Source organism: Halichoeres trimaculatus, unplaced genomic scaffold (genome assembly GCF_033239565.1).
Source record: "Halichoeres trimaculatus isolate MK-OKI-2021-1 unplaced genomic scaffold, fHalTri1.1 fHalTri1_scaffold_14, whole genome shotgun sequence".
NCBI lineage: Eukaryota > Metazoa > Chordata > Actinopteri > Labriformes > Labridae > Halichoeres > Halichoeres trimaculatus.
In genome coordinates this window covers 14981089-14998277 of record NW_027437192.1, presented here as the reverse complement: position 1 = coordinate 14998277, position 17189 = coordinate 14981089, and the positions used below count along the sequence as shown (strand labels likewise).

Sequence of the window (17189 nt, the reverse complement as noted above, 5' to 3'; positions counted from 1 at the left end):
TTTATATGTTATCTGGGAAAGAGTCCTTTTAAAGTTGTTGTTTTTTGTGTGTGTTTGGTTTCTCATATGTTTCTACTCTTGCATTAATATTTTTCTTAATCTCATGGCTCAGGCTTATGTAACGACACTATCTTTCTGCCCAGAAACGTCCTGATTCAACTAAAACATCAACATACAGGCTGCGGAGGGGGTTCGGGGCAGACACACACACTGACACACGTGTGTAGAGGCTCAGAAGTGGCAACTGAACAGAATTACTACTGTAAAACTTAACATTTTATTTTTCAGGAAAATCCTGCAGACTCTGCCTTTAAGGGACACTCCAGAGAGGCAGAGTGTCTTGGGTGTAAAGATGGTAAGACAACATTCTGTGAGAGACTACATGAGCAAAAAGTTCAACAATTTCATAAAAAAGTGTGTCTTGCCAAAAAAAAAAAAAAAAAAAAAAAAAGCAACAGATTATAATATCATCAGAACATTCAGAGAACCTTGAGAAATCTCCAAACAAAAGGGACAAGACCCAAAACCAATTCTGGATGGATGAGATCTGCAGACGCTCAGGCAGCACTACTTTAAAACAGACATGACTCTGTAGGGGAGATTACCGCATGGGCTCAATGGTTACTTCCTAAACTTATTTGTTTTTGATTAGCTAAGAGGAAACTATGTGTTACCATTATTCAGAAACACAAGTGACTTCTCTTGGGCTGATCTTATTTAAGACAGGCTGGTGTTAAGTGATAAACTGTGTCCGGGTCTGAATCTGTTTTTCACATTTTTTTTGGAAATCATGGACTCTTGGTCCATTGCTTTACTTGGGGTAAGCAAACCTGTCATCAGCTTATTGTTCGAAGGCCAGGATCCCTGATGGCGAGGAGATGGCACAGTAACTATGGAACAGGCATCATACACATCTGTGAAGGCTTAGTTTATGATGAACTATATAGGCAGGTTTTAAAGCAACATGTGCTGCCATCCAGATAGTAGCTTTATTTAGGCCTTAAATATTTCAGTAAGACAATGCCAAAGCATATCCTGCTTGTATTACACCAGTTGAAGGGTCAAGGTGCTTAACTGGTCTGCCTGTAGTTCTGACTTGTAAGACAACAGTAATCCTGAACTGTAGAGCAGCCAAAATGTGACATCAGGCAAAAAAATAACTTTCCAAATTTCCTGAGATCACAAATGTTAACAGAGTGTTCCAAAAGAAAAGGTGATGCAACCCAAAGGGAAACATGCCACTGCTTCAACTGTTTCAAATGTCTTTCTGGAAACTGGTTTAAAATGAGCTTTTTCCATTGTTTTCATTTTATTTTATTTACTTTAAATGAAACCTTTTTTTTTTTCGTACAATTTAAACATTTGATGGGTTGTCTACGCATTTTCATTTAAATTTAAAATCAAACCGGTTTGCTGACCATCTGATTCTGTTTTTCTCAACATTTTATACAGTGTCTCATCTTTTGTGAAAAAATGTTTTATTTCCACCTGTGAGTTAAATTAGATTTGAAAAATTGAAAAAGAAGTAACATTTTAGAATTAACTCTGTGTCAAAGTTGTACACAGTTTGGCACTCCACTCCACTCTCATGGAGGAAAGTCTTTTGTTTGCTTTGTGATCTGACTTTTGTTCAACCCCAGGCTGAGCCTGTGCTCTTCATTACAAAGGCCACCCAACGTCGACGAAACACTGAAACAAAAAGGTTGAAGATAATATAGAATAAATAACATGGGTAGCTTCATATGGTAATTTTTCAGTCTACAAGAGCTATAAGGGAAAAGCGGCCCTAAAATCAGAGAACTGGCTCATGACCATGAAGACAAGCTGTTGAAAAATTTCTTAAATGCCAGAAATGTATCTGTCCGTTAGAAATCATCTTATATTTTTCTCTGTGTGCATATGCAAGCCAGAGTCAATCTGAAGTGATGCGTACGCACATCTAGCCATTAAAAAGTCTGATCCTGACTTCAGGGCTTTGCTTATGTTTAATAATTGTGCACGATTTCATGAACCTGTACAATCCTGTCTCCCAAGAATTTCCGTTTCTTCATGAGAGCTGCCAATCTGTCCACTTTCTTCTCCGTAATGTGATGTTTATGAAGCGATTTTATACGACACTGACAAACATTTATTACAACAAACTGACTCAAATCTCTTTTTTACGAATCTCTCTGTATTAGAAATTACAACAGGCTGCGTAAATCTCCAGCTTTTCTGCTCAGACTGTCAGTTATGAACGTTTTATTTGCAGTTTCTCAGATGCCGTTCTACCTTTCCTTCCGTCTCTGAGCAGCGAGAAAGAGAGGAACACAACACAGCGGTTGCCAGTCTGCTGTTAAACCTAACTGACTTTATCGTTTCTCTCCTCCTCAACAAAAATAGAAAAAAAAAAACATCTGTGTTGACAATTTTGCGTCTGCGTCTCTTCGGCCTTGTTACACACCGGCTCGTTTGCCGAGAGTGACAGCAGCAGCACAAACAGCCCGGCCTGACAGACGTGTGGGTGTAGACGACAAATTGTTGTACTGTACTCTGTGAAGCTGGCCGAGTGTAAGAGTCAGTCACGCTCGCCTCCCTCATTCCCCCCCTCCTCTTCTTTCCTCTTCTCTTCCTGTTCTGCCACGTCTCACATCCCTCTGCTGGCTTTGCACTACAAAGTCAGGGGAGTGAAGTGCAGGTGTCGCAGAGAGTCGCTGCTTTGAAGATTTAATGTCAGGAATTTGCAGAAGTCTGATATAAAGATTAGAGACGGAGAACAGATATAGAACATGGATAACTGCAGTACTTTACAAACAGCGCACTTCAGAGCTCGCAGACTGCAGATGTCAGAGATTTTCAGATGACTGCAGCTGAAAGAGAATGTCCAGGACCTATTCTGAAAAGCTTTGGTGAAATGTTGGACTTTTCAGGTGCAGTGTTAGAGGCATTTGAAGCTAGGAGGCATTGTCAGTGCAGTGTTCAGAGTGCCAGACAGGCCTATTTTAATCCCCAGTGTAGTCTGTCAGGTAGAGCTTTCTACTGGGCCTGCAAGACTCCAGACAACCTCTACAAATTGAAATATAAGTTTTGTGTTGCACAGAAGAAGTGGTGAGATGGCCCTTCAGACTGCCTGCTGCTATCTGCGCCTCAGTCCTTAAAAGTAGTCAGGGAGGTGGAGCCTTCAGTGATCAGGCTCTTCTCCTTGGGGATCATCTACCAGTCAGGGTCCAGGAGGCAGACACAAAGAAGGCTTCAAGCTTTCCTTTAAGACAAAGCTTACAGTTCTAGCTGGATCAGGTCTACCTAGTTATGCTGATTAGAAACCAGATTAACTGTCTCACAGTTCAAAAAATGGAGGAAACACCATCCTTACCAACAGACTGTGATGTCCACTGTGTGGTCTATCAGAGCTCCTTCTTTAAGTCCCATGATTAGATGGAAGTACAATGATCCAGTATCATCCCCAGTCTAAAAGTGGACGCTGTGATGAGTTAGGGTCTGTGATAAGCCAAAAAAAAACAAATGAACCCTTTCCACACGCCTTTTTATCAATTAAAATAAAATAAAATGAAATAAATACACTTATAAAAAAAAGGTACATAATCTGTGCTGGGATACAAATGAAAATAAGAAATTTAAAAAAAGGAGGAAACTAACACCCTAAACAAATCTTTGAACAACATGTTGAGAAAAATACAAAAGGGGAAGCTTCCCCATGGATCACGCCAGGCTAATACCCCAAATGTTCTGACTGAGAAAAAACCAACTCAACCACTGACTGGCCTCATAACTTAGTTCTACACTCAGTAGGTGGTACTGCATGTGTGCCAGATGCTTAAATTAAGTCTCTAACTATTCCCATGGGAGCTGGACTCTAGTATTCTGGATGAAACTCTTTCGTCTGATAATTACCCAAACTTACAACCAAATCATACTTTCAGATTTCTTTTTTTTTCACAGTCAGCAGGTTAAAATGCACTCAGTTGTCCTGCTAAGGTCACAGCTCAATCATCAGATCACAGCAACAGATCTAGTCTTGTCTAAGTAAACATGCAGGAAAGAAAATGGCGAAGAGCATCACACTCTGTTAAGCGGTGCTGTGTCTTTTTTTGATAAGTGAAGTTGCATGTGTATTGAACTAGTTTTGGTTCACCTGAAGAGGAAGTGACGTTCTACTGATGATGACCAAGATGGATGCAGCTGTGGCGCTCCATATTTTTATGTATGTATGTGCCATGGTGTTTGTTTGTTGTGATGGAGCACAAGCTCTTCACTTCAGCATTTTATGTGCATTTTATGCGCATAGGGGAAATGTTTGGTTGTATTTTACAGATTTCTTCCGGTTTGGAATTTTCTACAAAAATCTCTGTTTGAGAGCATCATCCAAATATAACAAATGTTGAATTTCAACCACTTTCTGGTAGTGAATAGAGTCCACATTACAAATTTTAAAACATATCTTTCAGATAAATACAATAAAATCTTGTAGTTATTGAAAAGGGTTTCATCAATAGTTGGTTGGAAAACCCTCTGAAACCCCTCATGATGTATTTCACCATAAAAATTTCTGATGACAGGACAAAACCAGTTTCAATGGCGGTCATACATCGCTGAATAAAATCCATTCACATTCTGCAGCCACAATTTCCCTGCTACAGATAGTTCAGTGAGAACAGCCGGTGTGTGGGTCTAAACTGGGCTTGGAGGGCTCACATGAGTGTTCATCAGTCATTGATTTTGTTACAAGTCATCCATACATGTCTGCGAAGCGGGGCGACAGCAAGCGCATGGCCGCTCACTGTAACCTTACCGGATGGAAAGATCTAAAGGAGGAGATAACGGACATGGCGGGTAATTCCCATCAGCGGGCGCCGTGACCGTCCGACTGTGCAGCAGACGTGAGCTCCGATGGCAGATCCATCACTGCCGATGCACACAGGCCTCCTCCTCCTCTCCATTTCTACTGTTTCTCCTCCTCCTGTGAGCGAGGAGCACAGCCTACTCTGTTTCACTGGTCAGTCAAGCCCGTTATCAGGTTATAGAGCGAGGGCATCCATCACCATACAGCTCCAGATACAAACGGCTGCATGTATCCAGTCATTACTAGACTATAGCTCAGTGTGCACACTGTCTGTTCTATACAAAACACAAGGAGGCCTGAGATTAATACACAGATCTGACAGACATGTTCCAGCTGTTAAATAAGACTGAATATTTCTCTAGATTTCAACCTCTGAAAGACATTTTCCTCAGGAGAGTTCAAGAAAAAAAGTTTCCTGATTCCAGCTTCTTTCTTAGCCATACAACACAACTGAGTCTGGCTGATGCATACCTGATCATCATCCCCGCCCTCTGCCTGATTATTTTCAATCACCTCTTTCAGGTCCACAATCAAAAGGGGCAACATTTTCCAAAATGTCTGCTGGGGATATGCGTAGAATGTAAAGAGTGTTTGAGAGGAAAAGCCACAGATTTATAAAGTTTGTCTTCTGCAAATTAAAGAATAGTGCCGGGAAAACTTTTTGGACCTAGAGAGAAAAGAAAACCACATATGAAGTTCAACCATAAAATGACCTTCAAAAAGAGTATTTTATGTTTTTCTTCAATGGTCCTCTTGTTGTCCTGATTTGAAGATCAAGGCTTGAGCACTTTTTTTTACCAATACAAAAACTGACACTTGGTGTATGTTTTTGGCCTATTTCTTCACCTTTTTAGAAGAAATAGGCCAAAAACAAATTTAAAAAACAGACTGAACAAAATGCAAACCATACATAAGGAAGATCTTTTAAGCACAAACAAAGACAGTAACATTAACTCATGTTAGCCTTGATAATGCAAGTCACCAAACCTCAGTCTCTCCATTGCACCGCCTGGCTCCCTGTCCTGAATCTCCTCATTTCACTTTTTATGAAAATAAAAATACATCAATCTAAAATATCTTCAGACTACTGAGAAAAAAATGGAAAACATTTGGAGTGTATTTAGCAACCATTTCAATTAACACCATCCAAGTTTGTGAGCTGGTAGGAGCTAAATTGTAGGCTTCACGGCGTAAAAGCTGCACTAACTATAACCTTATGACCAGATAAACAAGTTTGTCCGTTTACAGAGGCTGGGTACAGAAGGCAGTCCTCCAGCAGAGAGATTTGATGTTCTCCCTTTTGTGGGGTCCTGTAACACTGGGGTTCTTGAAATGCCTTTCAAAACCACCAAACTATTTATGTTTGGTCTGTTTTAAGTCCCCTGAGGTGGAAAACACCGCAATACGAGCATGAAGGTGGTTTAATTTTCTAACGAACAGCTAGGTATCTAATTTGGACTCTTTTTTTTTGTTGTTGTTTGGCCTGTTGGTGTATTCCCACTTTGGGGTGTCGCTTGTCTCTGGCACCACTAATTTTGGGGGTCCCACACTAAATAGTTTTGGGACCTGAAAACCTGAAAAGAGGTGAACAACTAATGTTCACTCACCAAACACATTGTACCTTTATGTGTTGCAGTTTTGAACAAAATTGTGCATAGATGAAAAGAGGAAACCAGTAGAGTTTGTATCTGGTTGCATTTCTACTGGAAAAAAAAATGGTTAGATAATAATAAAGAGTTTTCATATCCTCTTCAGAGCGCTCTTTGGATTAGGTAGCCAGTACATGCACAGATAGATAACCATCACACACAAACCTTAATCTCATACAAACAGTCATGGTCGTTTTAGCCCAAACTAGTTTAATGAAAAGAGAATTGAGTTACAGAGACTAAAACTTTTTTTGTTCTTCAGGTTGTAAACATTTATTTCTGCTGTAAAGTCGGAGCTCAACAGGGATTGACTCACTCTTGGACCTGGTCTCTAGAAGAACTGCAGTTTTTTGGCACATGTATTTGAGTGCTAAGGTCTTATTTCTTAGCCTCAGAAGTTGGAGTACACCTGATAATGTTTTTGACAAACCTTGGCCAGACAAACAGAAGCTGGTTTGTCTTCTTCATAATTTGTAATGATTTCCTTTGTCTTCACACACCTTTGTGTAAATCGCACACGTACACATCCAGCTCCAACAATAATTTGGCCTCCTTAAGAATCCAATAGTTACTCCTGTTTCCTTTGTTTCGTCTTCACAATGCCCTCAGACACACGCCTGGTTTTTCAAAGAACACATTCTTCTTTCTTTGATTGTAAACGTTAAGTCAATTCATACAAGAGAACAATTAAAAAAAGAGAAAGACAGTGGGAAGCTGTGTCAGAGCCTTCAAAGGTCTGAGGAATTATGTCACGTGAATGCTGATATCAGAGTGAGTCTGGGAGAGGTCTGCTCCAGCACACACACTACCTGGAGATGTAAAGCAGGTTGGACGAGGTTATCTAATCGCTTCCTGCCTTCAGAGACACTTCTCTCCCCGGACCGCTTCAAAGCGCGGCTATCAAGGTACCACACGCCTTGCCATAAACCGATTGCAGAGAGGGAAGACGAGGACGAGGGGGGGTAAGCTCCCCTCAGGATCAAACCTGGGTCGCGAGCCGGGCGCGATTCTCAGAGAACAACGCCCTTCAACCATCAGCTCCGGCTCTGACCTTTGAACTGTGGACGCGATTGAAAATCTGGAGCAGTGCGTGCAGGAGAGAATAGAGGCTGCGGTCATTAATCACAGACTGCCTCCGACGTACCATCCAAACACACACAGACACACACACACCTCACATGCACAAACACACTCAGATGAAATTCAGGCTGTAGAGTCTGCCTGGAAGGCTGCACTGGGAATATTTGAGCGTGAATTCCACCTTATTTTACACCATCAAAGCTGCAAATCCGAAGCAGATTTCCCTCATTGGCCCCCCTCTGCCACTGAATAGTCGTCTCTGCAATGATGCATGCAGGGAAGAAAAATAAGCAGACAGCACAGACGCCACAGTAGGTGCTGTTATCATTGACTTTATGGCCACACACCAAGGTCAAGTGTTGTTTTGTGTGTTTGTGGGAGTGAGCAGACCCCCTCACTTCGCCCCCCCGGGGAGTCTGGGCTCAGATCAGACACTCCGGGACTCACCAGGAGGATCACTGAGGTCACAGTTCACCAGACGGAGAAAACACACCACAACAAGACAGAGTCACCTTCATGTGTCAGATCTAAAGTTGTGAAGCATCAATCTGTCTGAGGAGAGGCGCAGCAGCAGTCTGAAGGGAGGTCAAAGGTCAGCTTCACACAAGCAGCCTCAGTTTCAATTATAGACCTCAGGAAGGATTCACTAAACCGTGAGATCATTTATAAACTTCTGATTTATTGTTGAACAATTTAAGCAGTAAAGGCTAATCAATTGTTCTCTTGTGTTGCAGTCAAAGACAAAACTTACTGACAAGCAGTGCTAACGTCAAATATCCATTAAAGATGGCACTGATTAAGTGTTTCGTAAAAACCTGTTAGCTGCTTCATATACACAATTAATGTTTGCTTAAAGAAGTAGGGCTGTTTTTTGTATCAGCATAACATTTTGTGTCACCTGAATGTGATATATGTTAACCAAAGCTAAGTATGTGCTTCTCTTAAAGAAACGTGCTGTATTTGGTGCTTAATTTTGATTTAAGATTACCAGGGGAAAAAAGAAGAAGAGAAAAAGGAACTGCATCAATAGTTTAAATGATTTAACTTCAATCTGGCATATGAATTTCTCTTAATGTCTCTATTTGTCAGTTTGTGTACTCAAATAATCAGTAACACAACAGAAAAGAGCAATAAGCAAGGAGATTATTTGGTCATTAACAAAAATTCTAGTTTCATGGGGTTTTTTTTGTTTTTTTTCTTAAGTAAAAATGACAAAATAAAAAGGCTCCATCTCCTTAAATGTTATCATTTGCAGTGTCGTCATTATTTAATGACTGTAAACTGACCATTTCCTGATTTTTGTTTATGGGTGGCACAACATATCGGACTTTAAGCATCACATCTCACAGGAAGAATGTGTTTCATGCTAAAATATTCTGATTTGCTGACAAATCTATGGATTGAATGGTTTGAAATATTGAATTAGTAATCAAGAATAAGTTGAAAATTAGCTGTAGTGATTTTTTTAACGGCAATCAAAGCTGGTATTAAACTGCTACTTTTAAAACCAATTTGATACAGAGCAGCTTTTTCTTCTTTATATCATTTATTTTCTCTTATCAAACTGTAATGTGCTATATATTTATTTCAGACTGGGTTTAATATTTTACAAGCTGTAACATCAGATTCAATCAGTGTGTTTCTGAAATACAGCTTCATTCCAAAATGGTTCTGTCACATTATATTTGCTCTCCTATAAATTGCTTAGTGCTGTGCTGTTCTGGACAGCTCTAAGCAAAAACTTTCAAGGTGGTCTGATCTCCTAAGACTGTTTTTTCTTCTACTTTGAAAAAGAGTAAAAGTTCAACTCAGAGAAAAAGAAAAACCTCACACTGAAGGACTGGGTCTGATTCTCTTCACTTTATTGGCCATGCAGCAAACTACTCTAGAAATAGTGCATTAATGGAAAACATGAATGAAATGTGTAATAGTAGCATATAAATATATAATCCAAAATCCCCCAAAAAGATAGTTATCATATTTTCCTATTGAAGTAATATTACCTCTGCTGACCCTTGATAATCTAGTCCAGCGAGATCCTTTCAGAGAAACTTGAAGCTTTGTTTAAAATCAAACTGGTTACGAAATATCAGTGGTGCCCATCTGATACAGAACTACTGGATTGAATTTATTTGGTTAAGTATGAATATGTTACGTAGAAATGAAGGGGTTAAAGGAACAATGTCTTTACATGTAGAAATCTGCACTGACCTGATCATTTTGTGACTGTGAAAAGAAATCTGTAACAAATCCTTGCATGAAGTCAAACCTAGAGCCATAGGATATCAAATGAAGGATTTACATTCAATGATTCGTATCAAATAGATATAGTTACAGCTGTGGAGTAATTCCTTTACACATATTCTGCGCCAGATTCATTTCAATATACATGATATAAAAATTCATGAGGCCGTTCTTCCAACATATTTACTAAATTTCACTCCTGGGATTGATAATGTATTTCTAATTCTGATTCTGGTTTTTAAAGTATATTAAGGTATATATTAAGATATATTTCTGCTAACTGATCATGAATGTAGGACATAAAACTATCCTATAACTTTTTTTGAAAATATGCACTTTATTTCCAAAACTTGTCATGGTTGGAAAACCTCGATCCAATCTGCTCAGGGATACGGAGTCAGCAAGGGGTCACGTAATTCTCACCTCTCTATGCTGGCTCCCACTGGACATCAGAGGATCTGCATGGACGATTTCAACCCCCCAGTAAACTAAAACTCTCCCTCACTTTAATATCAGTCGTCACTTTATGTCAGGTTACCCCAAACAAACTTGATCCTCTCAGGAGAGAGGTGAGGATTTCTATCTTTTTAACAAACCTTGAATCAAAGTAGTCATTCAAAGCTCCACTAAGTGTGATCATTAAACTTACGATTACCTGAGAAATCCTTGAGGTCTTAGAGGAGTACTTATTAAATGCTCACTTAACCAGCACCATTTTAATACCTGGAGTCCCCTCAAGGACTCAAAGAACCACCAGGATGACTTAAAAACACACCTTTGCTGCTCAGTCTTCACAATAACACCAGGAAACTCCAAAACAACAGGAAAAATCACTGAGCACTCCTCTTTATGAGTGTCTGAAACCCATTTTAAGTCCCTGAACAACCCTGGATCTGACTTTGGAGAACCTCCAGACATGTATGAATGAATTTTCTGCACCTGTGACCATCCTGAGAGGCAGCGAGTCCCAGTGTGAGAGCGTCTGACTGTAACAGAGCTGATATCTGGGCTGGGCTGAGGCCAGGAGACGGTGGTGCAGTGAGGGAATTTCAGCGTTGTTCTCCGAGTCTGAACTCTCAGCCCTTTTGTGCTCAGCCTCTCTCCAGCAGCGGGGCTTGAAAAGCTCCAAAGTGACGCCTCCATGCTGCTTTAAAAGCTAAGTAGCACAAAGGTTGAACAAGAAGCTGAGAGAAATGTTCACTTTTAGTCGACATCTGTGCTGAGGAAACACAACGCTCCACTCTCTGCACGGCTCCCACTCGATGGCCACACAATGCATCGAGTCCGAGTGCCTGCGGCCATGTGTGTGTGTGAGTGTGTGGGTGGGTGTGTGTGTGTGTCACAGCATGTGGGCATTTGAGCAAATTCCTTCGCTAAATAATTGAATTAATGCTGGCCAGCTCTTGATTTCAGCATCAAACAACTCAATGAAACACATTTTACTTGTATTATTCAGTTTAATTTCGAGGCCTCTCCACTGAAGAGGGGGTGTTGTTAGACGGGGGTCAGGAGGGTGGAGGGAGGGGTTTCACACTGTGTGAGCTGTGCTGTAGGGATCTCAGTGGGACTTTCTTCCCTCCCCTGCGTGCTCACTGCTTGACTCTGCAGGCCCCATTTGCAGCGTTTGATAATAACACCTTAATGTGACTGCTACCACTGCTGCCAGTGGGACCACCGCGTCTGTGCTCCCAGGGGAGAGAAAGAGGAGAGGAGAGGAGAGGAGAGGAGAGGAGAGGAGAGGAGAGGAGAGGAGAGGAGAGGAGAGGGGAGGGGAGGGGAGGGGAGGGAGGGAGGGGATAAGGGTGGGAGCCAGAAACCACAGAGACCTCAACGTCTGACTTTAAGTCACAATGGTGCACAGAGGCCCAGCGAAAAACCACGTCTGCCAGGTTTTAAAAATACATTGCCAACAGAGTCAACACGGCTGAAATCCTGAAATCCTTCTGCAGTCTGGGCTCAAATCTGTGACTACAGGAAGAGGCAGAACTGATGAGTAAAATCTGAAGGTACAGAGTCACTATGGCGTGGAAATACGAAACAAGCAGCATAAAGAATACAGGACAACACTGATGCTACTGCTTGTAAAAAGATGACGAACAGAAATTGAAAAATAGATTAAAATAGAAAATATTGCTTCTTTTTGGGTTTTAAGACAAATGAGAAAATAAAAGCTACAAGATTGAATTTTTTTTCTTTCTCTTTAAAATCTAAATTTGGGCTTAGCAAAGTGTCTGTTTCTGCTTCTGATAAGATATATAAAAAAACAAATGTGCAATAGCTATCGTCATCTTACTATTAAAACACATATCAATAATAAGGTTTAGACAAGGGGATTTAAGGCATTTCAAAATTATTTATACGGTTGGATCATGAACTTCAGCCTCAAGAAGCTGCGGAAAGTCCTCAACAAGACGCGGATTTTAACATGACGCCTTCGACCGTCTGGTCATGAAAAGTGATCTGAATTATATGTAAAGGAAGCCCATAAAGTTAAGTATAAATTGAAATTATGGTAATCCCGGATGGACTTCTGCAGTCCAGGAATAATGTTAGGTGTGTTAATTAAATATTGGACCCATAGGTGCCTGCGTGGCCGCTCTGTGTGTTATATAGACTGCTCTGCTGTCTACCTGCGCTCTGCTGCTGTTATCGGGGTCAAGGCGCGGCTCGCAGACAAGAGGCTTAAGCGAAGACAAGAGCCTTTAACACGAAATAAAACCATCAAAGTTCAGCTCTAATCCCCGCCGCCGTGGATAAGGCTCCCTGTTAACGGGCTGCACAATAAGCTCCGTTTACTCTGGGCGGGATGGCTTCTTTGTGCGAGCCTTTTTTCCTCTTTTACTGCTGAACAATTCAACTCAGACAACATGGAGGACAGGGTTTAGGAGAGAATCAAGAAGGATTTTCACCACCAGTGCGCTGCCAGATTAAAAAAAAAAAGCACACACATTTTCCTCCAAAGAAAGAATTCACCAGAATGGGTATCTGGTGTCTAAAAATGGTATTTGGCTAAGGGAGTTAAAACACAAGAGACATCAGGAGAATTATTTAAGAAAGAGACAAAATCTTGACTTAGAGGGCGTCCGTGGAAAAGCAGTCAAATGAGATTAAATTACACACGAAAATACTGCCAAAATCATGTTAACAGTGTATTTTCCACGTAATGTAAATTAATAGACAGGCCTGTTTGCCCCGTTCAGGCTCCAAAAAGCATCACGTTTCAAATTTCCAGGGGAAAAGTGTGAAGGCCGCTTGAACAGTTTCAGCACCTTGGACAGCTCCACATCCCTCAGCTGTGTGTTTTACGTCCTGTTTGTTCACATTTAGATTAACAGAAGTCACACGCATTCACACACACACCTCTGATACATGCTACATAAATGTTCGAGAAGTTTCACACAAATTTTGACTTAACCGGAGAAAGTTCAAGAAATATACGTCTCATTTACAATACGAATGGCACAATTCTCGCTGGCGGACTAATCATTTTTATCGCTCAACTGGTTACACCTGTTGGGCTAAAAACCATCAAGATGAATGGAAAAAATTATTTGTGTTGAAAAATGGATGAAATATTTTTTTTTGTAAAATAAATGTAAAAATTAAAATTAAAAACACTCTTTTACATCTCAAAGGTGAAGTTAAAAAAACAGGATGGGACCACTTGTTTTTTTTTTTTTTTCAGGCCTGACACTCCGTGATTTTCTGATTTAAAAACAATGAAAATGACCGTATCATTATTTCCTCCCTTTTACTTTATCTCTATTTCTTGTACCACGGTAAGAATGCAAAGTAAAATTGCTTTAAATTTGTTGCAAGGTGAAAAGAAACAGCTCAGTCTTCAAAAACAAATATGGATAAAGTGTAAAACTTGTGTTTCCACAAAACAGATAAAAAGTTAAGTTTGTATTGACATATATTTGTACACATGTTTATTATCTGATTTTAAAACACTGAAGTGAGTTTTATCAGAAAATAAGGTTCCTTTTACCCCCTTTTAATCTTTTTAAATCAAAATTATTTGGACTCATTTTGAACCTCGAAAAGAACTAAAATACGCAAATAAATCCTTAGCAAATGTATTAATTCAAACTTTTCTTATTAAAAACAGGTTTATTCTAGTCCCTGTCGCTGGTTTATTCCCTAAACCCGCTGTAGAGTTTGTTCTCTGCTGTCCAAGCAGCCCTACTCATGAGCTTTTGGTTTGTTATGGCGCCCCCGTGAGACGATTTCGCCACTTGCTTCTATGTGATCGCAGTTTGAGGCACCAAATATCTTTTTTTGTTCAAACAACAAAACCCAAACAGTTTCAGCGGCGTTAAGTTCCGCACATTTGGTTGTTTTACTTATTTATCCTTTTCCTACGCCTCAAAGTGAATTTCACAGCAAAATAAAGTAAGCGCTCCTTACGCACAGCGTAAATGCGCATCGAAAAGGCCAACCTAGTGCAAGTTTCCGTGTCAAACAATTAAAAAAGCGTGAAGATAAATTATGAACCCCTGCCAAAGCACTAAATACTTTATGCATGCACCACTCAGTAAAATATCTGCCGCAGAGGAAACGCGTTTGGAAACGCGCACGTTTGAACCCAGAGGAGTCCACTCACAGCGCGAATATAAACACAGTAATTGCTTTTGGACTCTATGTGAGAGCAGCGTGAAGTGTAAAAAGTTGAACTACAAGAAGAGGCTGAGCACGAGCATTTGACTCACCAGGCAAAGCGCAGGCGTCAGGAGGAACACGGCGCACCAACACATCACCTGCATCCTCCCGGAGCTCAAAGTTCCACTAATTTCCCTCGGCTGGTAGTCGCGGCTTTACGGACCATAAATCCACCTGGTATCCGGCTCACAACGCTTTCAAGCCTCTCAACAGCCCAGGAAAAACGGATACAACGCACCCCATGACCGCAGAACAGAGCTGAGAGTTTTAGTCTGGGGGGCAGGACGGAGGAGCCGGAGAGAAGGCTGCCTGCTACTGCTGCGGGTGCTGATGGAGAAAGAGGAGGGCGGGGGCGACAAACAGCGGTTAGTTGAGAGTTAATCCAGGTAGAGGGAGCAGCCGGGTCATTGCTGAGAGCAGGCTCAGGTCCTGATTGTCTGATAGCTGGCGCGCGCAGCGGTTGGAGCGCTCCGATGTGAAGCAAACGGCGGGGCTTTCCGCTTTATACCGCGCGCTTACAACACAGGCAAGGAGACTCTCGCTGCAGGGGGGAGGGACGAGATGAGGAGGGGGGAGTAAAAAAGGCAGGAAAAGACGAATAAAACGAGAGGAGATTGGCCCAAGACGCAGAGGATGAAGAAAGCGAAGTTTTTCTCTCTCTCTTTCTCTTTTTTTCTTTCTTAAAGAGACGCCCGTAAGGGAGAAGCCGTTCACCTTGGCTGCTGGTTTGTGCGCTTGATGTAGATGAATGAGCTGACATTCACAACTCCGCTGCCAATAACTCCTGGCAGCCCCCAACTCCAAATCCCCCCTCCCACCCCCAAAAAAGGGAGCCTCATACCTGGACAAACAGCAGTCGCTGTTCATGATGTCATCCCAAAATATCATATACCACTCATCCGCAGTGTCAGAAACTACTATAAAGCTGCTCACAGTACACTACTAACAACATCTGCTACAAGTCAAACACTGTGACAATTTTCATGCAAAATTCCCCAAAGAGCACAATTTCCGAAACCCAAAACCTACTTTGAGTCAGTTTTTTGTGTTGTATATTCTTAAGTCTAAAACAGATAAATTCCCTTGTTGAGGGGATTTCACCCACTCAGGTGATAAACCAGGTGTTTCCCCCCTCATTTTACAACTGTAAATATTGTGTACTAATATAGTAGTACCTTGAAATACAAAACCATACACACTGAACATGTGATTGTGCAGGTAAGATGAAATGAAAACAATTAACTCAGAGTTCTCTGTTAAGAGAAGACAGTCCATTGTCTCATTTTACTGACCTCAGAGATCTGTTGAAAGACCTGAATTGTTAGTTTTATAAGAATGAACATATAACATGACAAGTAAGCTGAATTGGCATCCCCCACATCAGCTGACTGACATACCGTTGACCTTCTGTTAAAAAGAAAGGTGTTCTAAAATCAAAGGGTTCGAGTTTCGTGATAATATATTTTAACTAGAGCAAAATGTTTAATTGATGGCATTGTTTTCTTCACTCTTTGGTTGGAGGACCCTGACTATGATGTAATATAATTCGATTCATACTGTGACAGATTTTGTTCAATCAGTAAATATTGTGAATTTGTCCAAAGAATCAATGTTTTATGGTGACATGATGACACATCTTATATGTCGGCTGATATGTATAGGTAGGAAGCCTCATTGCTACATTGTTGTTCAGATGTCTTGGTAGATATGATTAATTGAATCTGGGTTAAAAAAAAAAGAAAAAAAACCTGGCTAAATTTAGTTAGATATCACAACGATAGATGAGTTTATTCACTTTATACTGAGCCCTCTAAGCACACTCCTGTGAAAAGACTGGTCTGAATAACCAGAATAAATGTCATTTTGAGTTTTGCTCTGGGTTGACCGTTGAGTGTGTAAATGAGTTAACTTTTTTTTTTTATAGAGTAAAAACTGAGACCCAACAAATCCAATACATGTGAACAACAATTTACACAATAAATTGTCATTTCTAAGAGCTGACTGAGTGAAAATAGATTACCCATTCACCTCTCTAAACAATGTGTTCTAAGCTGTTTTTGAGAGACTCTACCGAGTTAGAAGAAAGACAAAAGCAGAGAGTTCCAGATTTATGCTCTAAATTTGTTCTAAGCATGATCTACATGGGTCTTACAGCTCACTCATGGGACAGACAGCCGGTGTAGTGAACTGGACATAGCATTTTAAGAAAAAGTACTCTTAGCTTGGTGTTAGCTTCAATTTTGGCGTGGTTGTTTGTATGCGAACGGTCCTGTTTTCGTGATTTTGACCAGTAACAGTTTAATAAATTTTGTATCTATAGAGAGAGTACACAGTTTCGCAGAGCAATACAAACATAGGGGAATGTAAGTCAACTCAGGTGTAGGATATTTGTAACAAAGATTGATTTATGTTTTATGCTGTCAGTGTTAAAACTTCAACTGGGATGAGAGCAATATTAGAAACTTATGTGCAATAGTTTTTAACATGACATGCTATTTTGTCCCTCTAGGCACACCATAGACAAACTGTTGCAGTGCCTTCCTGTTTCTTGCTTCCTGCTGTGATGAAGAATAATGACACCAGTGAGATTTTGAACGGCATACTACACCTTTAGCACTTCTTGACAGATCTATTGACGCATCAAAAGTAATATTCCAGTTTGAGTTTCACCCTTCAAGTTAACATGCACTGATCCAGTCAGACTGATGTCAGTA

At 40.6% G+C, this 17189-nt stretch overlaps 1 protein-coding gene across 1 annotated transcript in view; it reads right to left on the bottom strand.

Annotated features, from left to right (window-relative positions):
- The window catches only part of nxph1 (neurexophilin 1), a 59402-nt gene extending 44188 nt beyond the window's left edge, over positions 1-15214 (bottom strand). Inside the window, exon 1 of the mRNA XM_074686926.1 lies at positions 14526-15214. Coding sequence (XP_074543027.1) covers positions 14526-14579 — 54 coding nt within the window. The 5' untranslated portion in view covers positions 14580-15214. The remainder of the gene's footprint in view (positions 1-14525) is intronic.
- Between the last annotated feature and the right edge of the window lie 1975 nt (positions 15215-17189).